The sequence below is a fragment of the Aptenodytes patagonicus genome, chromosome 1, assembly GCF_965638725.1.
Source record: "Aptenodytes patagonicus chromosome 1, bAptPat1.pri.cur, whole genome shotgun sequence".
In the NCBI taxonomy this organism is placed as follows: Eukaryota; Metazoa; Chordata; class Aves; order Sphenisciformes; family Spheniscidae; genus Aptenodytes; species Aptenodytes patagonicus.
In genome coordinates this window covers 166,893,936-166,915,695 of record NC_134949.1, presented here as the reverse complement: position 1 = coordinate 166,915,695, position 21,760 = coordinate 166,893,936, and the positions used below count along the sequence as shown (strand labels likewise).

The window sequence follows — 21,760 nt, the reverse complement described above, 5'->3', positions numbered from 1 at the left end:
ACTCTTTCAGTGTTCTGAGCTGACCACCAGTTTTTGGGAGTACCTATGCAGCTTTTCATTTACTGCCAGCCAGTCGTGTGTCCGAGTCAAGTAACAGCACCCCTTACTGTCCTGTGTGACAAGGCCAAGTGCTTGCGCATGCATGAGTACACAAGGAAGCGTTCACAACTCTCTGCACGTCCCTTGAATGCAGTAGCAGAAGCAGCCATTCCCACCTCGCCTCCAAGGAGCAGATGTGCCTGCCTATTGCCATTTCTGGCTTCTGCTACTATGAAGGCATCGTGCCTGTGCTGAAATCCCTTCCATTGTCTCTCAGGCAGCTTCAGAGGCCAGATTAAGGTGTTCCTCCTAGATTTCAAAGGAAATAGCTGATCAGGCTTCAGAAAAGACCACATGTGGATTTCTGAACTTCTGAGACACATGAGCTCCTCTGGGACAATGCAGGCATCAAAGTTCAGGATGCAGCAACTAAGAGTTGGAGACAGAGCCTCTTGGCTAAAGAGACTTGTCTGTGGGATAAATTTCCAGAGGAAATTGGAATATCATTAGAAATTGCTGGAGTGCTTTCCTTGGTGAAAAATTCTTTCCATCATTAAGAACAATGCTCAGAACACTAATACTGTTACATTTCTACCCCCTTTCAAAATAAGGAAGTTATTTACTGAAGGTGGTGAAACACTGGCACAGGTTGCCCAGAGAGGTGGTGGATGCCCCATCCCTGGAAACTTTCAAGGTCAGGTTGGACGGGGCCCTGAGCAACCTGATCTAGTTGAAGATGTCCCTGCCCACGGCACGGGGGTTGGACTAGATGACCTTTAGAGGTCCCTTCCAACCCCAACTATTCTATGATTCTATGATTAAAGCAAAAAAAACCAAAAGAAACCCAACCAAAAAAACAGAAGAGTTTTGTCCTGACAAAAAGAGGCAGGCTAGACATTTGACTAAGTCTCCTGGAAATTTCACCATTGCCATTGATCTTTCTTACGCAGTGTTCAGGGCAGCAGGTATCGTTGTGTCATTCATGGCTATGCTTTTTGTTTGTTAATATCATCAGTATGTGTATTTAGAGTCAATAATTTGTAGAAAAATTTATGTCTGAAAAGCAAGTGTTTCTTGCTTTCAGTACATTTTTTAAAATGAAGCTTTATATGAAAGAAGTAAGACAATATTTATGTCTGTACCAAGTAATGGCTCCTATGCAGAGCAGCAGACTTTAAAAATGTTACTTTAAAAGATGAAATGCAAAGCAATTTCCTTTTTTTTTCTTTCGCTGCGGTTGTTATGTTAAGAAAAGGTGAACAGGACAGATATCAGGAGGTGCTTCCTGTTTGTGCAAACAGATGGCGAGTTGGCATTAACCATATACATGAGATAACATTATCAAAATATCTTAACCACATGCCTCACTTTCAAGAGGACTTTTATAAAGCATTTTCTTTCATTTCTTTTGAAATTATCGAATTAAAATATGTGCAGATGTGACAGCTACTTAACTGGACATTTGTTAATTGTCCATAATACAATATTTTTAATTGTCAAGCTTTGGATAAGAAGTGCTTTTACAAAATATGTCATGGCAGGTACGTATATGGGAAACAGGTAAAGCTGCTTTTCAAAAAGAGAGGAAGGCGATTACGTGAAAAGAAACGGCATAACTGAGGTTTTAGCAGGCTGTACAATCAGAGACATTTGCTAGCTCTAGATATCTCTTCCTTATTCTGTAAGTAAACAGTATTGTCCCAGACACCATAAAAAAGAAAAAAAAAAAACAAACCAAAAAAAGACATCGAGGATGTGACCTCATAAGGCACAACTTCAGTATGTAAAGCCCTGGCAGCTATCCAAGAATAAGTCATCAATATGGCATTTCCTTACAACCTTTTCTCCGATGAAGAGCTGCTATTTTCCCATTCCCTTAATCCAGTCTGTTCCTAAATCTCATTTTTTGGTCATCTAAACTTGTGACCAGTTTGTTGTCTTCCTGTAACAGAAGTTCCAACATCACCAGTGTTCTCCTAATCCACTTCCAGTAGTGATTTATCAGAGACCAATAAAATGGTCTCTTTGGTATGTTTGCCTCCTATCAGGCAGTAACAAAGAATTTACAGTCAACCAATTCACCCAGTCTTTGTGCTGCTAAACCAAAGGAAACTGAGGTTTTCTTCAGTCAAAAAGTTACAACCTAGGAGTAAGGGAGGGGAAAGGCTTATAGGCCTTTCTTAGGTGTGTCCATCACCCTTCTAGTCAAATAATTAATGAAGCAGTCTTTTTGTCAAGTGTTTTTCATGATAACACGTGGAAGACTACGTTGCGGACAGAAATAAGGGCCCAATCACCAATTTGTACAAAGTATTTTTATGAATGATAGTCTGTAGACTGAATTTTTCAGTGCTTGTCTCTCTCTAGTAGTGCAGCAGTCAGGACTTCCCAAACAGAGTTTCTGATTAACACCATGAAAACAAGCATGACAGCTGGCAATGGAGACTAGAAGTTCCTCGTAGCATCCTACTGCAGAGACTGGGACCAGTGCATGCAAGTTGATGGGAACCTTCAACCTCTTGACTACAGTGAGCTTGGTGCTGTTTTCACGCCATAAGCAGAGAAGGCCTCCTCGAGCCTGCAGCACAAACAAAGCAATGGAGGAATTAAATGTGGAAAAAAAAAAAAATCCTTTTGCTGTAGTAAATCTTGCAGCATTCACACAATTGGACATGGAAAAATTGGACTAAGGAAGCAGACAAGAAATCTTACCTTTGCGTAGATAATGTGACAAGGGGCTACTGTCCAGAGCACTGAATGGGGGAAGGCGTTGGTTTATGTCATGTCCCCGAGTGCACCAACAGGCTCTCTAGAGGTTTGGCTACCTGTGCTGAGGGCCAGCTCTGGTATAGTACAGCTCTTCAGCCTTGGAGCAGACTTGTGTGAGAAAGAGCTGTGGTTAGAAATACCTGGTAGAAGACTTGTTGGGGCCTCGCCCACTTTGACTGGGAGTTGCTTTTAAGTTCAGGTCCTTGCCCTTGGTCCTTGCTGAGCTTTGTGGATACACATATGCCAACTGGTGTTTCTCCCTCCCTGCTCCTGACCCACTGACTTGCCTTCTAGGCTTGATCTTATACCTGCCTGGAGATCCGGACTTCTGGCTGACCATGGTTACTGTCACTGGACCTGCTTTGCTCTTCTCACTTGGATCCTGTGGGAACACAGCACATTTCAGTGAGGCCACTGCCTCTGCTTGCCTTGTTGTCACCCTTGGTTCTCAGCTTGCCTTTCCTCTTGGAGCAGCACCTGTGCTTGCTGCTCCCCGACACCTAAGATTCAGGACAAAGAAAGAGGTCGCCTGAGATAATCTTGGTGCAAGATAGCCTGAGTCTGTCAGTTGTGGAAACTGGCTCTGGTTTAATGTATCCTCCTTACCTAGTCCCGAGTCATGTTAAGTCCCAGTCCCCAAACCATTTAGTATTAAACTTACTTATTTTTATAACAGACCGACAAACCAGAATCACAGAAGAACTGCCTGGATTTCATTAAATGGGTTAGACTGGCAGACACTTGTCACTGAAGGTGCTGCTCAGGAAAGGAGCTTATATACTGGACCCTTGATCATCCTCACTGCTTAATTATGAGCTCCTTTTCTGCCTCTGTTTTGGACCACTCCAGAGAGCTCTGTTATCTGAGACAAGGCTCCTGTGGAGGGTAAGGAGATGGGTGTGAGCTCATCTGTGCTGTTGGATGCTGGTGCCAGGGTTCAAGTATATTGTGAAATGCATAAATATTGTTTGCTAATTCCCCAGCAGGGACTCTCAGATGGTTTAGAAGCATCACTTAAATAAATTCATCAGATTGGATATCTTCATGTGAAATCTCCCTGACTTCTCACAGAGTAAGTGTGTTGGCACGATCAAAAACCACTGTAATACAGAAATCATCATAAAATTATGAAGGGGAGGTCTGCAAAATAATTTCTGTAAGGCAAGGCAGAGTATTGGTCTGGAAATCTCCTTCTGCACATTTTTTAACTGGAATTTGTGATATTTACTTAATTTAAGACATTTTTTGCTGTTTGCTTTGGGTCAAATTAAAATTCACAGATCTTCATGTATTTCTGCTGTGATAGTTAAGGTTGTCTGAAAGTCTTTACACAGTCACCATCCACACTGGAAATTCATAGCCTTGATCTCCATCTTCTGTGGATCTAAGACAATAGCTGCGCTTCCTAATTTTTCCTTACCTTTAGTCTATGGGATTGGCCACAGTACCAGTCCCATAGTTCCTGCTGCAGTTCCCTGAATCCCTGCTCTTCAGCCTGACTTTGTGCATGTCTGTCATGTAATTAGAGGCAAGTCTGTGAGGGGAAAGCATTTTCTTGCAGTTAAGATAAAGAAGCCTAACGTGCCTGGTTTTGGTGCAGTTTGTAAAGTAATACACAGATGAGAAGTGGACCATAATGTTGGGATTAATCCTAAACATCAGTGTTCACATACCATTAAGAGTTTCAGCCTTTAATACTTACTGTTGTCGTATGTTGGATGTTCTTACCTCGTAAATATAGTTAAGAACTGATGGGTTATGTTTGTCACAATTTCCAAAGGTAATTGAAACATTCTGAGGGCAACTGAAAAAGATCTTTTCACAACTATTTTGATCTAATTTGTCTAGTCTGTTATTTCTGGGAAAGGGTTAGCAGTCTTCACATGGAACTCTTCTGAATACATCAGTTCACATCTGCAGTTTATCAAGATATCTGCTGTAAACCTTCAAAACTAAATAGTTAACCTCTGTAAGGTATTTTTTTATTGAAAGTAATGAATTCTGTGTACGTTAATTTAAAATGTATTGTAAGTTTAGAGTAAGGAAGTAGACAAGTCTCTTTGTAGTGTTAGGTGACAGTGCCGGGACAGGGAGGATGCAAAACCAAACTGGAACAAGCAGCCAAGTATTGAAGCTGAGGGCACAGCTGGAAAGGTACATTTATTTCAGTCTTCAGATACACGGGAATACTGCTAAATTAATACATTTATTGTAGGTTTTATATTTCATATACATTATGTGTATATGAACATCTGTGTGACTTCTGGTGCTTCAAAGGAATGTGTCATAGTCCTGTTGGCATTTTTCAATTCACCAATTTAATGTGAATGACCCGTGGAAGCATTATTTTCTCCTCCTCAGGTCTTTTCAAAAGAATAAAAACAGGCAAAGCAGCATTAGCGCAATGTTCTTGCTAAACTATAGAGCTTAGTAGACTTTCCAAAATTCAAAGTTACTGAATTAAAACTCAACGTAATTCTGAGTTAGGGGAAATTATAGATGGGGAAGTACAGGACACGTGATTTTTCCAAGACCACAGAGTAGTGTGATGGTGTCAGTAGGAGGTCTGAGATCCCTCTCTGGGTTTAAACTGCAAACCAATTCTCCTTTTTACTACGCCACACTGTTTGGCTAACGCAAGGCTTATACAGAATCCTTTGGTTAAAACCTCACAACTTTTAAGCAAATGTCTTATACAGTATGCAAAATAGAAATGTAGATACAGAATCATTTTTTACATTCAGAAATCACTAAGTGGAAACTATGTCTTGAAAACCAGTGATGACTCCTAGCTATTGCACATCTTCACTGGGAAAAATGCGCTGTAGTTTATAAGGGACTGGAACACTTTACAAGCTAGCGTTTCAAATCTCGTGACTCCCCAAATGCTTTTTTAAGTATGCTATTGCACTGCCCCCTGTGGTGTCTGGGCTGATTGGGTCTCCTCTGGAGAGAAAGGAAGAAAACAAAGGAAGGGGAAGGAAAACTAAATACATGATTTTTTTTTTTTATTTTTTTTTTTTTTGGTCTAGGAGCAGGTTTAGCTGCTGATGATCTGATTGAGCAGAGAGCATTTAATGCTCTAGGGGTACATAAAGGCAGGAAGAGCCCTTGCTGAGAGAAGAAAAGAGAAAATTCTCTTAAGAGGAAGGTCTTCTGAGAAACGGCAGTATAGAACTAAAATAGAGCAACTAGAGGAAGGAAGTCCATGTCCTATATATACAGAAAGGGAGGGGGATCTTCTCCATAGTAACGGAGGGAGCAGGGGAGGAGGAAAAGGACAACACGAACTGCAAAACATGTTTTAACAAACTGTATAGAAAAGAGAGATTTGGGGTTTGTCTTCTTCCCTGCCTGCAGGGCCTGTGGTTTTGGTGTGATACAAAATCCCTTAAAAAAATGTTTGTTTAAGCTAGTAAAATGAGGATTCATTATTTCTGGACAATTATAAAGCTTGTACTTTAGTATTTGTACTTTATATTCTAAACATCTTATTATTACAAGACTTGAAGCTTGGTTGTTAAAGGAAAGTCTCAGTTCTGTGGCTTACACCGTACATACGTTACTACTGGGCATTTGTATTATTACTGTGTAGTTACAAAATGTTTTGGCGCTGGAATATGGCCAGATTTTGCAATGGTATTTAATGTGCAGAAGTTAGGTGAGGTGGTCTGTGTGTCTGTAACAGTCACGCTGGTGTCACAGAAATAATCACTTGCAGGGAAATCACAGGTATCCTGAAAGTTGGGCTTGTTCTGAGTTTCCTGATGTGGTTTTGCTGATGCACTGAGAATCCATTTTTGCTTTTTCCCCCCACTTATTTCTTGCGCTCTTTCCCTGGTTAACTCCAGCGGCAGTCTTGCCAAAGCACTTGCAGGACCCGCTGTTGCATCTCTTGCCAGGCAAATCCCTATCAGTAAAGAGAGCGGTCCTTTAGCCTCAGAAACCTAGCACTGTAGTAAACCAAATCTCTCACAATGGGTGTGAAGCATCCTTTCCTCCTTCTGTTAACACTTTTCCTTAATTTACAGTGGTTACTTCTAATAACTAGTAAAGCAGTAACCAGTCCCAATTTTGACTTCATAAGAGACTGCAGCAGTTTTTGTTGTTTAAAATATTGTACTCAAACATTTGCCTTTTGTATTATGTGGGATGGATGATCTTTTTGTTTAAAAATATCCGTAGTTCTTTTTGCAAAGACTGACAGCAGTGTCTGGTTTCAGGGTGGGATGATTAACTGGAATAGACTGTTTCCTCCTTTACGTCATAGACATAATGCGAATTATCAAGATCATCACCCGTCTGAACAAGACACACCTCCACCTACCGAGGTTTCTGAAGAGCAGGTAAACATTCTTCTGTTTTAAAATGGCATTAAAAAACTGGTTAGGAATTACCTCTACTAATTTTTTATCATCTGTTGACACAGTTTCTTAAACGCTCTCTATAGCAGCACAAATCAGAATATCAGATAACGGTCACAATACAGAGACAGCAAACTGTCATTACCATCCGCAGACGACTTACAGATCAACTTGGGAGTTTCTGCTTTTATGTGTAACTGCTTGTCTTCTGTATTTAAAGATGAGACAGTTTCACTAGTGGGGGCTACTCAAATCTGATAAAATAAATGTGTCAAAGAAGGAAGAATGACAAATAGATTTCATTATTTGTCTTGTAGACATGCGAGTTTTCCTTCACTGAGGTCTCCAGCTTAAGTTTCCAATTCAGTCATGTTTTTTGGAAATAAGAATGTTATGCCAGCTGTGGACTGCAACACACACTTGGTCTGAAACTTGGATGTTTCCCTCAATAATGTGGTTGACTGATTTCACATACTGATGCCACAGAGAAGTTTGTGTCTTTTCTGTCAAGTGTAGATTTAGACTTACTGTATAGATTTAGACTTTTAGATTTTTGTTGATAGTTTTATTCTCAAAAGAGAGGATGTTTTACTAGGAAATATAGGAATTTAAGATTAGTCTTACTTCTGTATTCAGGATTTATTGCATGCAATCAAGTTTTCCAGGTGTAGCCTATCTGCAGTTAGCTGCATTGGCCATTTTATAGTCTAAGGTCTCTGCTACCCTTGAACAAGAGTAGGTTTCAAGGGTGAGTTTTTCTTTCCCTTTTTCCTTTTTTTAGGGAGATAAATCAACACTTGCTAACACCGCACTGTCATTTCTAGTTAGTTTAAAATGAGCTTGTCCCAAACAGAAATCTTTGCTATGATCCGATTTCTAGTTTTGATTCAATGTTAGATTATGTTCAAAGTGTTCAAAATTTTAACTGCACTGGTGGTTTTGACTGCAAACCTGCTGGGCTACATCCAAAAAGGCAAAAAAGCCTCAACCAACAAAAACAAACAAAAAAAGAAAGAAAAAGAAAAACCCCACACCAAAGAACACCTTCTGAGACAAAACCCAGAAACTTAGTTTTGGCCAGCCTGAAAGCCTACTCAGTGCCAGGTATGGGGTAGACCAAAAGATTTCCCTGCTGGGTTGGCCTGTTTATTTGTTTTATTGACAGATTCTGCTTATGGGAACTTTTATTGTTGGGCTGGAACTAATGAAATAGTTATTAGTCTGACTTACGCTGGATTCTTACCCAAAGCCTTTAGGTCCAGATTTATGAAAGCAATACACGCTTATGTTTTCTCATGCATTGAAGTTGTAGAGCTCACCTGATTGCTGTCATTTGCAATGCTGTCTAGTTACCCTGCAAAGAAAAGTAATCTAAGTACCTTTGATTTCTCAGGACTGTAGTAATAACTGCACGAGTTGTCTTAGAATAGCACAAATGCAAGGTTTTCTTCTGTTCTTCAGATTAAAATTTGCAAGCATTTGCAATGCTTTGGGTACAAAAATCTCTGCATTTCTTGTGGGTTTTTTAGCACCTTAAATTACCGTTACCGGTATACATCTCTGTTTCCTGGAGCTGGATTCAGTTCCTGTGGTTAAAATATACTCAGATGAAAAGAGCTTTTTGTTGTTACAATCTATTCCCCACGATGCTCGCTGGATATTTCTGTAAATGGGAACATTGCAATTCCATCCACCACTTCTTAAGGTTGGAATTCATGGCAACTGCAGTAAAAACCTTTCTTCTGAAATGTATTTCTGTGGTTAGCTTTTATTCCACTGCCTGCCCTTTTTCTAATTAAAAAACACAATCTTAGATGAAAAATCAGACAGAGGAAACTTTAGAACGTTAAGGGTTATGAAATCCAGTTTGAAGTTACACTATTGTTGCAGAGGTGTCAAAAGTAACAATTCATTTCTCTCTCTACAAGAAGGTGAGAAACCGACATTGGGCTGTAAGCGAGGGGAAAAAGGGGGAAAGGCACAAAAATTATCAGTACCGTATCTGATATTCTGACAACCAAGGTAGCTGTTTTGAAACGTTCTGTGACAGTGTGTTTAGATTAAGAAAAGGAGGACCCCCACCTCCGGGCATACTTGGCAGTAGTATATTTCTCAGTAAGCCACCAAAGCAGAGAAGATTAAAAATACTGAAAGTTCTGGAGGTGTCTTAGAGGAAGGAGAGGTTGCTTTTAATGGCACCTTTCTGTTAAAAGGCATTTAAAGTACTTTCAATACTAGCGCACATTGCTCTTGCACCCTGGGAAGATTCCTCCTGAGATGTAAACGGCCTCTGCTGCGTTCCTGCTCAGCTTCATTCTGCTGCTGCAGGCTCCATACGAGCAGTGGAGGAGCAGCAGTAGCTCTCAGGCAGCTCCTGTAGCCCAGGATTTCCAGGTTCAGGAGCTGTGGTGTCTGGCCACAAGGCCATTTGGAGCAGGATGGGGAATGCTTTATGCGGCCGGTGGCCACAGTTAATTTCACGTGCTGCTCCCCGCCCCTCCACACCTTGTTTTTCCCCTCTCTAGAAGATTAACTATAAAAGTGAATGAGTCATATTGTGACTTTCAGTCATACCTAAGTGAGAATTGTAGATTTTAAATGTACTTTAGATTGGAATTTAACCATAAATTAAATTCGGTTGTACATACATTGCTTTTTACATGTGGTAATTTGAACATCTGTTAGCACAGAGCAAAAAGGTTAGGTGTCGAGTACATGATTTATAAAGAGGGATGGTCAGGGGGTTATTGATTACCAAAATCACTGTCTTAACGTGCCCTTTTCCAGGTAATTCTTCCATCAAGTGTCATTGACTTATGCTGTTTTGAGAATACGTAGAATCCTTCCAAGAATTTTACTGAACCCATTTAAGTATTGTACTGCCTCTGTTTTAGGGCTAACTTTCAGGTTTTGGTGAACGGTTTTGGTTTTTTAACGCCCTCTGGAGAAGTAGGTCTTTTCAAGGAAAGTAGAGCTAAGGATGTCTGGACAGGTTTTTGCGTCTGCTATAAAATTCCCTATTTTGGTCAGTGTTGGGTTCCTGAGGTCCTATTTTTGTCGAGAGCAGCAAGCCCCAAGGTCAGATTGTAGTTTTCATGTGTGGTGCCATACTTTCTATTTTAGTCTTCTTTCAAAACTGGACCAGCTAGGAAAATACAGGTGTGGCATTTTCAGCAAACAGTTGGGTTTGAATAAAGTATCAGAAAGCAGTCATCTCTGTGGCAATGTTTTCAAGCATGCTGTCCCAGATACATCTTTGTGGTGGTGCATAGCCATGCTTGCTTACTCTCTGGAAAGGTAAGCTTTTGAACAGCCTGATCAGTGGAAAAGTGATCTCTGACACTGTTGACATGACTAATGCGCACAAAGTGTGAATAAAACTCTGGTTTTAAAGCGGTGTTACGTTATTTCTTTTCCAGGTTGCACGACTTATGGAAATGGGATTTTCCAGGGGTGATGCTCTAGAAGCTCTGAGGGCTTCAAATAATGACTTAAATGTAGCCACTAATTTTCTGCTGCAGCACTGATGGTTTTCTGCGTGAAGGAACTTCACTTGATGGGTTTGTACACGTCTGAAAGAGGATCAAAGCCACCTGCTGGACAGACTCATGAAGGTCATCCCCCCAGGAGCGTCGGAAAGGAGAAACTGGCTCCGCGTGACTGGTGATTCAAAGTGATGTTAATGAATGACGTGAGCTGTTCCCAAGCCTTCAGATCACTTGATGGTTTCTAGTCTGGTTATCCTTTTCAAAGTAACTTTAGTTTCTACTTATTACTGAATATCACCTAAGTTTATTTTTAAAATAGGTGGTTTTTTTCTTGTAAATCCTTGTTAGACATGTTATCAGACTTAATGACTAGGAAACGAAGCTCCAACAACCACAACGACTAGATTTACCTATCAAGAAAAATCGTATTTTCTTCATTTACCAGTCTGATTTCTCTAGCTTACATGTTATTTTACAGTACTTGATTTTTCATTACAGTAATAAGAGGGTTGAAGATCACTTCATTTTCAACTCAGTAAAGGGTTATGGGACTACTGTGTCATTCTTCAGAAAGTTTTATTAATGCCTGTAGTATTTTCTCTCTTGAATTCCTTTTTAAATAAAAGTTGTCATTCAGCACATAGTACACAGATAGGATGCGAGAAAATTCATGTGTGTATTCCAAGCTATGGTAAGTGGCCACTGTAAATTTAAATTTTACAAACCGAGTAAATTGCCATTTAGGTACAGGTCATGAAGATGCTCACTGGAAGCAATAAAGGTGAATCGAATGATCCATTAAGATCAGAACTGAGATGATTCGAATTACTTCAATGTCTAATTCAGACAGACTTCTGTAACGATGGATGTGTGCTCAGTGTCCTGTGTGCTGGTTTCATTTTTTGAGCTGGCTACATACTGTCTTAAAAGAAAATTATAAAAAGCTAACTTTTCTATATATAGTTCTAGTTTTCTACTGTCAGAGATGTGAATGACCCTGCATTTGCTGAATCCTCACTGTCTGAAGCAACTTACTGTTGATCATAGACTGGAATATTAACCTTAAGGGTGATTCTGGCTAACACAGGAGGTAACCGGACGCTAATGCCAAGGTAGTACAATATTGGTTTTGAAGTTTAGACTGATAAATAAACTCACTTGGCTTGACTCGCAGAAGTGCTCAGTAATAGCACCTTAGGAGTTTCAGGAGGTGGGGTGGAGAGAGGTGAACATCTCTATAAAACCAAGCTGAAGTAATACGAGATTCCGAACTGTGACTACATGAAACCAATCTACTCATGTATCTCAAGCATTTAATGTATGTTTCTGTATGTACTTTTGTTTGTACATTGTGTATGTATATGTCTATTTATATACACACAGGCATATTTAATACATGCATACATAAAGAATAAGATAGAGGTCATCAGAAGCGTAACAAAGGCAATAGCAGGTGCCAAGGGGAGGAGATGAAAGAATACAGGAGAGAGAAGGATGTTTTGAACATCCAGATGAACACACGTGTACCAAAGTACAGACCTGCGCAGTCTCACTTGGCCTGGAAAATATTCTGGGAAATTACAGGACAAGATTTAGGGAGAGGGAGGTACCTTTCTTTTTTTCTTTTTCTTTTTTTTTTTTTTAATTGACTGATAAAACTGAAAAAAGTCCTTTGGGCATACAAGTCCTTATCCAGAAATGACATGAAATTTGTGCAGCTTTCAGCACATGACATAATTTCTAATAAAGTCAATGTCCTGTATGTATTATTTAGTATTTTCCAGTGGGTGAAATAAGGGGTTTTTAGAATGACCGTGTGTTTTCCTGGGCACTGATCAACCTCGTTCAGGGTTTGGCTTGCTGCTATGATCACATTATTTAGGCAGGGTCTGCTTTTTAATTGAAAGGTTTTGTTTGGGTGAAGCTCAGTGGCTCTGTGCATGTGTAGGCTAGGGACGTTTCTGTACCCAGAGAATTCTGGAAACCTGCTGTCTTACAAAGGAAAGGGCAAGCGTAAGAAAATTTGTATATGTAAACTAGTTAAATGTTTTGAAACAAGTACAGGTTTTAATTTTGAAACATACAGATTCTTCCTTCACAAATATTTTATCAAAAGTAGCAATAAAGACTAGTGAATTACTTCAGAAGTCAAATTTTGTCGGTAGGAAATAAAGGTCAGCCTAGCCCAGGGTAAATTAAATATGACCTGTGCCCTTTCAGGCTTTGCCCTGCTCTAGGGACAAGCAAAAAAGCATTTATTCCTTGGAATTCTAAAACATACTGAGTGGCACCCGAGACATGTAAGCGGATATCCTCCAAGTCTAAATCCTTTCTTACTGTTATCTATACAAGGGGTATCCAAATGTCACAGTTGTTTGGAAAACCCCGTTTTGCTGGGCATTTCACAAAATGTGATCAAACATAAGGCGTAAAATTCAAGTCTTGGTGATGTCAGTTGAAAACTCCCCTTGACATCTGTGAGAACAGTTTGTGCTCAAAATGCTTCCAGGGTTGTGATTTCCAAGTACAAAAAAAAAAAAAAGAAGTGGTAAAAGGAGGGGTTTCGGATGCCGTTGAACACGGTTCTTGTTTCGTACAAGTACCATAGAAGAAAGATTCACATGTTAGAGCTAGAAAACAGCTCGGTTTCCACTTGATGGTGAAACTTTCATGGACCGTTTCTGGGAATGCGAGGAGCGTGTTCTTCACAGCCTGTGCAGTGTTTGTCCAATACGGTTTTGAACATCTCATCGCACAGTTTCTATTTTGTGTGTGACCCAAAGATATTTCTTAGGCAGCGAGAGAATGCAGAATACTTCTCTATGGAGAGGATTTTAAGTCCCTAGGAAATTCACGCCGGTTTCAGTAAAGCCAAGATTTGGTATTTTGAAATAAAAGTAATTGCTGCTGTTAAAATTTCTCTACTAGACTAGGAATGTTGTCTTTTGAGACAACATCGGAGTAATTTACTGGGGACTTTCCGAGACGGTTATGTGATACTTTGAAATACACCCACAGCGAGGTTTGTATTTGTGGAAATCTGCCTGATAAGCCGCCAGGTTCTCAAGCCTTAACTTTTTGCTAAGATGCAGAATGATTGGGCTCCGTACCTATCAAAACCATTTTCCTCTCCCAAAACAAGTGTTAAAGGTTGCCTGCTACTTATGTGAGCACGTGGGCTGTCGCAGTTGCTTCATGTGCCGACCTGTGCTGCCTAGCGCTTGTCGGTGCCTTTGTGAATATGTGATGGAGAAAAGTTCTCGTTATTTTTGTCTGAAACAGAAGAACAAGCAAGCAAAACATATTGCAAGGTACTGGGCAAATGGCAACAGTTTTGGCTCTCCTGTTTGTGTATGCGAATATATATATACGTATGTGTGTATATGCATATATATGTGTGTATACATATGTATATATACAGAGAGTGACTGAGAATATTTATGTATTGGTTTGATGAATCTAACTGGAGCTAAGAGTTTGTTGAAGAAAATTAAAAGTCTGTATTCCAAGACTCCCATCTCTCAAACACGTGTGTATTTGGAGTATATATGCAGTTGCAAAGGCACCCAAATTTGAAAACACTCATAACTACAACGCTCATGTTGGAGGGGAACTGCATCTGTTTGAGGATAAATAAATGCAGTGTCTTCCTTTGAACGAATAGAGTTTTTTGATAACATAAGTGCAATTAATTTCTTGTGTGTGTTCTTCCACAAGAAAAACCTCGATGAGGTTAGCTTTAACTGGGTAGCCATAGTACTAAGTATTTTACATAAAGGAGTGTAAATACTATTTTATTAGGAGAGTCACATGAACACACAAACACTGTATGTGTTTATATATATGCACACATAAGCTTTTTTTTTTTTAAATATATATGTGCTGGGTTTGATTTAATTTTTAGTAGGATTACATTCCTCCTGTTTCCATATATAAAGGGATGCTTTGACTATAGAAAGTCCACTCTTCATCGAAAATCAAAGAGGGTACGTGCTACCAATAGTTTTCAGTCCAAATACAAGGTGATGGGAGCAGAGGAACGGTACGACCTGATGAATGGGTGCGACTGGTGAGGATCTCAAAAAACTGATAGTTCAACTGTTGTCATTTGTTTTTTTCCAAAGGAGAGTTTTAAGAGGAAACGTGAAGTTAGCTGGGCTCGCGTGTGTTTGTAGGGGACCGTTTCCAAACCTGAACGGTAGCATTGGAGAAAGCGGGAATGTACATACTTTAAAAGTGGGTGAAAAATTCTGGGATCGTGGCTGAACAGAAAGCAGGATTTGGCCTTTCGACCGGAGATAAGTAGGGACCATAAATGTCATTTAAGATTAGCAAAGGAGAGGACTTGGGGGAGATGAGGTGGAACTGAGCAAAAACAAGAGTTTAGAGAAAAGGAGCAAAGTAGAAGATAGACTGCAGAGAACAGAAAAGACCTGCTGAGGGAAGGGGGGCGGGATGTCACATTGCGCTTGGTTCAGTTTTGAAAGAATTCACAGAGATTCTGTGTGGAAAATGCAAATACACAATATTGTGGCTAATCTCGTACTGAAAATCCACTCTTTTTTCAGGGGTGCCCTGAAACACCTGTTGGTCAGTTTTCCATGAGATGGTGCATGTAAGCAAGAGAGAAAACAGTGTTATCCCAGCAGCTCGGCAGTGAAGCAAACCCTGGAGTCACCACAGCATGTGAGAAAGCAGATGTTTCTGGTTTTCAAAGCACAGTTAGTCCTGCCAACCTGACTCTTCTCCTAGCACCCCATCCCGACTGCGAAGAGACCGGCTCCAGAAAGGACACAGCTCCCCCCAGGTCCCACCGCTTTTCCCACACAAGGTTATTTATAAATCCCCGTGCCGTGAGAGCACATGACCTTCCTGGGGAAACAAGCGTCCTGCGTAAAGGAGGTGGATCGAGAGCTTGTGCTTGTCCCTCGCCGCTTCTGAGCATTTGCTTTGCTTGCAGGGGGGAGAGGCACGCGTGCACCTCTCAGAAGCCAACAGTTGCCCACGTCACCCGGCCCAAACAATCACACCGGGGCTTGTTATGTGGCAGTGAGAAGCTTTTATTTTAAGTAGATATGTGCATTTTTACATGACAATATTTTACTGGCTTACAAAGGTGGATGTCGTGACGTGCAACGGCTTCAATTCAGGGCAATTTAAAGCACAGACCGAAGAGGTGTGTTGTACGGCCCAGGTAGTTTGCTAACAGGTAATGTGTAACTAACCAGGAGCTGTTGTCCCCCAGCGCTCTCCTGGAAATTTGTGCTTTTAGCTGAAAGTGTTAAGTTTGGAACCGCTGTTAAGGGAAAAGGGCAGTGCCGTTCGAGCTCCGTGTGCTTATTTGCCGTGAAGATACGGCTGCTCTCCAGAGATCCTGTCTACCTTCTGTGCTCCATTCGACTGCGTGAGCTAATCGCCCTTTTGCAGAAGTTCAGGAGAAATCTGAAATACGTGGCGTTAGAGGGGTTTGGCTCACAAGGGGGTTTGAGCTACAAGGGTCACAGCGTGAGTTTGCTAAGGAAATCTGTTTGCACCACGTCACGACTATACACAGGCATGGTAGTAGTGTGTGACCGCAAAAAGCGTTCTCACTGCCCTTAGATGCAACTGCAATTTTCCCTTCTTAGAAGGCGGTACGGCAAGAGGCTGCAGCCTAGGGTGAAGCCAGAAAGGCCCGCATACGGTGCAGTAATAACTCTCCACGTGGAAAACCATCGGGGATCCCGGTGTGCCGGCGCGTGCTTGCCATACGCTTCACAACCACCCTCCTTATCAAACGCACCACCTTCCTACGCGGCGGTGGACGCCGGGGGTGGGGGGCACCAGCTGCACCTGTGATTTTTTTCGGATTCGTGGGCGCGCTGTGAACCCCGGGTGAAGGTTTCAACTCCCTCTTCCGGCGGGAACCGGCGTTGCCCCTCTCCTCTCTGCAGGGTCAGCGCTGGGGGGAGCTCCGGAGGCGTTTTGCACCGCCGCGGGGGGGGGGGGGGGTTGCCGGAGGCGGAGCAGGAGGGGCGGCGGGCGGGCGGGCGGCCGACCGGAGCCGGTAGCGAAAGGGGAGGCGGTGGTTCTCGGCGGGGTTCGCCCGTGGGGGGCACAGCGAGGAGCGGGAAAGGCCGCCCGGCGCCGGGCGTTAGCGGCTCGGCTGGCGTGCCGGCCGGTTGCGGCAAGCGTCCTGCGGGGAGCTCGGATCAGGCGGGTGAATGAAGCGTAGAAAAAGTATTGCTGTGCCTCTAGGCAAAATGCTCTGTGCGGTTTCGCTTCGGTTTTAGTGAAATGCTCCGTTTTCAAGCAGCCGGGGACACACACACACACACACACACACACACACTCCCCCCCCGGTGGGCAAGCTGGCTCGGGCGATAGGGGGATTCCTTAGGCAGTTCTCCTTTGCCCAGGCTCCTTCTGACCTGTTCTGCGCAAGTCCCTTCCCTCTCCATCCCTTGGGTGTCCCCGCGGCCCCAGCTCGTTGCCTGCCGTCCCCGGGTGGGTATTTTCAAAAGCAAAGGGCCCCAGGCTGGCATCAGTGCAGAGGAGGGAGGCTGGATCCCTCCCGCGTGCTGCCATTTTGCAGCGCTACCCGCAACTGTTCACCTATTTCCTTCTCCAAAGGCTCTTACTGGTGGCAAGAGGTCGAAAGGTGGGAATACCTTTATTAGTAAAATACTTTGGAGAAAAAGAGACCCCAATAAAGAACAAACGAGGCTATGTTTATACTCCGCCTTTTCCTGAGAAGGCTTCGTCACAGATTTGCCTTTGCCTCTGCCATACGCTCCAGCCTGGCAAAACATCTCTGTGCCTTGGTCTTGAGAAGGAGGGTTGGCCGCCGCTGCAGACCTGTGCTCCGGTGTTCATGTGGAGGCTCGCTGAGACCGATACCTACGTACCACTGTTTCTCCTGGCAGCCCCCACCACAGTCATACGGGAATTTGAGTTACAAAGATGACAGAGCCATGCTCTTCTCAGCCCGAGTAGGTGATGTTAGGGGCGACAGCCACCAGCTGTGGATGGGGAGGTTCAGGCTGGACAATGGGGAAAATGTTTTCATCTGGAGGGTGCTGCAGCACGGGAACCGTCACCTCGGCGGGAAGAGCCTCCTTGCCTGGAGTTTCCAAGCCTTGGCTAGACGAAGCCATGGCCAGCCTGACATCACGCCAGCCACGGTCCTGCTTTGAGTAGGCTGTTGGACGAGGTGATGCAGAGAGGTCCCTTCCAGCCAGCGCTTCTTTGATAAATTACCAGTGCACCAGAACTGTACAGCAACTACCAGCCCAGCCGGGATCCTTTAGGGTGTTCAGACCATTGATATCCTTATATTATTGCATACCAGCTCTTCCTTGTCCATTGTAACATGCTTTTTAGGACACAGGCTCTCTTCAGGCCAGCACTGAGGAGGGCTCAGATAACCTCCCGAAAGGACCTACTGGAGTCCCTTTCCCACCTGAATTATTTTAGGCATCCCTCTTTGTCAGCCTTCAGGATGATACAGTTACCCATACCAGAAGTAAAACCATAATCCAAAAGCTCATTCATGCGCATTTAAACAATAAAAGGCTGCACATGACACTATTATTAACTTTCTAGCCATAAAGAAAAGTTACTACCATAAAGAATTATTAGTAATAATCAAAAGTGTTTGTTCATGAAACTTCTTCAGTTTTACTTTTCAGCAAAATAAAGCTGCTTTTTTCTACTCTTCATGTCTCTGTGTGTGTCTCTGTCCCTTCCAACCTCAAACATAAGACCAGCCATCCCAGGAACTGTGAAATCCCACGTGTGGTTTTTTATCGTAGTCCAGCGACTTCAGAAAAGGGCCGAGGAAGGAGGTCCTTGCTCCTGCCGACTTTCTCCTCATTGCACAGGCTCAAACGTCGATGGGAACTCGATGTCTCGGGGCTCCTCCTCTCGCTCTGGCAATCGTCATGCGTAACCTGCCCTTAGCAAGGCTCTCAGACTCATCAGGGCACTGGGTTCAAGCAAAGGCCAGTCAAGGTCACATAAGGCCACCCTCAGTCCTCGTCCTCTTGTCCCCTTTCCTCCACTCCCTTCAGGTTAATGAGGGGTGGGAAGGTTTCCCTGGCGAGCACCCTCAGGGCGGGTTTGCAGCCTTACAGCAGAGCTGCAAGCTAGGCCAGGCCCGGCATCCCCTTCCTGGCAGCGGGTCCCAGGGCGACCGCAGTGCCGCCAGCTGCGAGGAAGGGCACCCTGGGGAAGGAGCAGCTGCCTGAGCAGCGGATGCAGGCAGCAGCACTCCCAGGAGCTGCAAATTGACATCTTCGCCACTCTCCCTTGAAGAAGGGCTTTACTGGCAGCTCCCCCGTGCTTACTGCTCACCCATGCGGTGCCTGGGTGCAAGAGCAGGACACTGGGCAGGGGGAGAGCAGAGCTGCCGTTTGTCAGTGCAGGGAAGGAGCTGTAGGTGACTTTCTGCATGGAAGTAACATCCCAGCCTGCTCCTGAAATATCCCGAGTCTGTGCGCTCCATGCCGGCCGCCCCGAGCCCCATGGGGATGCTGCCCCAGCGCTCCAGGGGCAGTGCAGGGGATGGGGACAGAGAGGGAGGGACAGCCATGGTGGTTACTGGCAGCCATTGGCCCCGCAAAAGATGCGGGACAGGTGTGGGAGGGTGGCGTGGTGCGGTGCTGGGAAACCCTCAGCTGTGTTTGCTAGCCAGAGCGGTTGCATGAGCTGCCTCCTCTGGGGTTGGGATGAAAACGAGCCTCTCCGTGCTCCAGGACGGTGGGTCCAGCAGTGCTGAGAGCAGAGCCAGGCGTGCGGAGCCAGGCAGGGCTGTGTCCTGGCCAGGTTGGCTTTGCAAGAGCCCTCGGCTCCAGGCAGGGGAGTGGTAAAGCCTGTCAGAGGTGCTGGTCCTGCTCTGCAGCCTGGCTCCGGTTCCTGCCGTCGGGGATGGTCCATAAGCTGCAGGCCAGAGCGAAAGGGAGGGGGCTGCGCTGCTAGACAGAGACAGAGCCAGGCGGCTGGCTGTTGCTGTTGCTCTCGGAGGGGGTCTTGGCAGTGGAGGAGGTGGCCATCGAGCCGCTATTCCTGAAGATGCGGAGCAGCCTCCGTTTGTAGCCCCGGAAGGCGAAGAAGTAGATGATGGGGTCTATGCAGCAGTTGAGGTTCATGAATGCCACAGTGACTTGCAGGGACATCTTGAAGGCTTGCTGCTCGCGGCAGGACGGCTGGTAGAGGATCTTCCTGACCATAAACTGGACGATGTTGAGGTGGTAGGGGCTGAAGCAGAGCAGGACGGCCAGCAGCACCACCAAGATGACAGTGAAGGTCCGGCGGTGGTGCCCGTTCTTCACCGTCAATGGGTTCTCCTTGGCTGTCTGGCAGAGCTTGAGGTTGATCCTCACATAACACACCAAGATGATGCCCACAGGCAGGAAGAAGCCAAGCACGCAGGCCCCCAGGAGCAGGTAGGGTAGCTTGGGAATCTCCTCGAAGTTAAAGTACTCCATGCACGTCAGCTTGTCCCCCATCCTCCGCGTCATGGGCCGCAGAAGCAGCGGCGCTGTCTGCAGGAACACCAAGGACCAGATGAGGACGCAGACACCCCTGGCACGGCTCATCTTCCGGATCCTGCCGGGGTGCCTGGTGCGTACCACGGCAATGTAGCGGTCCACGCTTATGCAGGTCATGAAGTAGATGCCCACGTAGGTGTTCATGTAGAAAATGAAGGCTGTGACCCGGCAGAACCAGTCCCCGAAGGGCCAGTCAAACTCCAGGATGTAGTAGGTGATCCTGCCCGGCAGTGCCAGGGTGAAGAGGGCGTCGGAGAGGGCCAGGTTCACCAGGTAGAGGTCGGTGGAGTTGAGTTTCTTCTTCCTGCGCTGGAAAGTGATGCAGAGGGCCAGGATGTTCCCGCAGGCACCGAACACTAGCAGGGCGGTGTAGAAGAGGGAGAATGTGACTTTGGCGGAGAAGTGGTGGTTGTGCACATTGCAGCTGCTCTGGTTGCCGGAGGTGAGGTTGGCGGGCGGGAAAACGGCCTCCGCAACAGCCATTTCTGTGGTGCCTCGCGAGCTCTTGCCCTCTCCCTTGGAATAAGAACAGACATGAAACTTGCAGCTTATTGATAACAGGAGCGGCACCCATAGGGCCGGCCCTCATCACGAAGCCAAAGGCCTGTCCCCTGCTCCCTGCCACCTCCCCGGCAGCACACAGCTCGAGTCATTTGGAAAAACGCATCTCTTGTGATTTCGGTGCAAGCATCTCAACAAAGGCTGTGACTCATTGTCTTCTTCTTGTCACCAGCTCCTCTTATTTTTGTTTTTTGCAAGTCCAATCAATACCAGGGGGCTGGGAGGGGGAATCGCCTGTCACACAAACAAGGTCCCAAACTCATCCGGCGGCAGCGATGTCATTTATGCATCACCGCGGGATGGGAATGGGGAGCTTCACTGAGAAAATGCCCAGAAGGCGGTGGGGCTGGGGGGCGCGGGAGTGGGGCCGGAGGGGCCGGCGGGCAGAGGTGCCAAGGAGCACCTTTGCAACCTTCGGGCTGGGACCAGAGCGGAAACAAAACCGAAGAAAGTCGAAGAGAGGAAAAATCCCAGCCTTCCCCAAAAATCCCGTGCCCCACGCCCGTCCGAAGCGGGGAGCGGGGAACACCCCGGCACCAAACCCCCGCGCCCCGCACGCCCTCCCGCCGCTCGCCCTGCTTTGGGCCCCGGGTCCGCTCCCCCCGCCGGGACGGGGACAGCGGGGCCCCCTCCGCCCCCGGGGCTGCAGCAGCTCCCGGGGTGCGCGCCCCGGCCCGGCCGCGGGTCCAGCCGGGGCGGCCGCCGCGCCCCCCAACTCCGCCGCTCACCGCACGCTGCCGGGCTCCGCCGGGCTCCGCTCCGCAGCCGCGGGACGGGGCGGGACGGGACGGGGCGTCCCGGGCACCGCGCTGCCTCCCGCCCCCGACGGCGAGGACCCCCGAGGGGCTGCGATGCTCACACGCACACTCACACGCGCACGCACGAAAGAGAAATCAGGGGCTCCAACCTGGGAGCGGCGGTGCCGCCTCCTCCTCCTCCTCCTCCTCCTCCTCCTCCCGCCCTTTGGTGGGGCGGGGGACGGCGGGCGCGGAGCCTCCGTGCCCGCGCC

General features: G+C 45.5%; 2 protein-coding genes across 2 annotated transcripts in view; one reads left to right on the top strand and one right to left on the bottom strand.

Annotated features, from left to right (window-relative positions):
* UBAC2 (UBA domain containing 2) overlaps nt 1-14,171 on the top strand; it is a 110,374-nt gene extending 96,203 nt beyond the window's left edge. The window contains exons 8-9 of the mRNA XM_076361690.1: nt 7,032-7,154; nt 10,592-14,171. Coding sequence (XP_076217805.1) covers nt 7,032-7,154; nt 10,592-10,699 — 231 coding nt within the window. The 3' untranslated portion in view covers nt 10,700-14,171. The remainder of the gene's footprint in view (nt 1-7,031; nt 7,155-10,591) is intronic.
* A 5,443-nt stretch (nt 14,172-19,614) lies between these two features.
* On the bottom strand, nt 19,615-20,673 carry LOC143155968 (G-protein coupled receptor 183-like). The gene has a single exon (XM_076328930.1). The coding sequence runs from the start codon at nt 20,671-20,673 to the stop codon at nt 19,615-19,617; it is 1,059 nt and encodes a 352-aa protein (XP_076185045.1).
* Between the last annotated feature and the right edge of the window lie 1,087 nt (nt 20,674-21,760).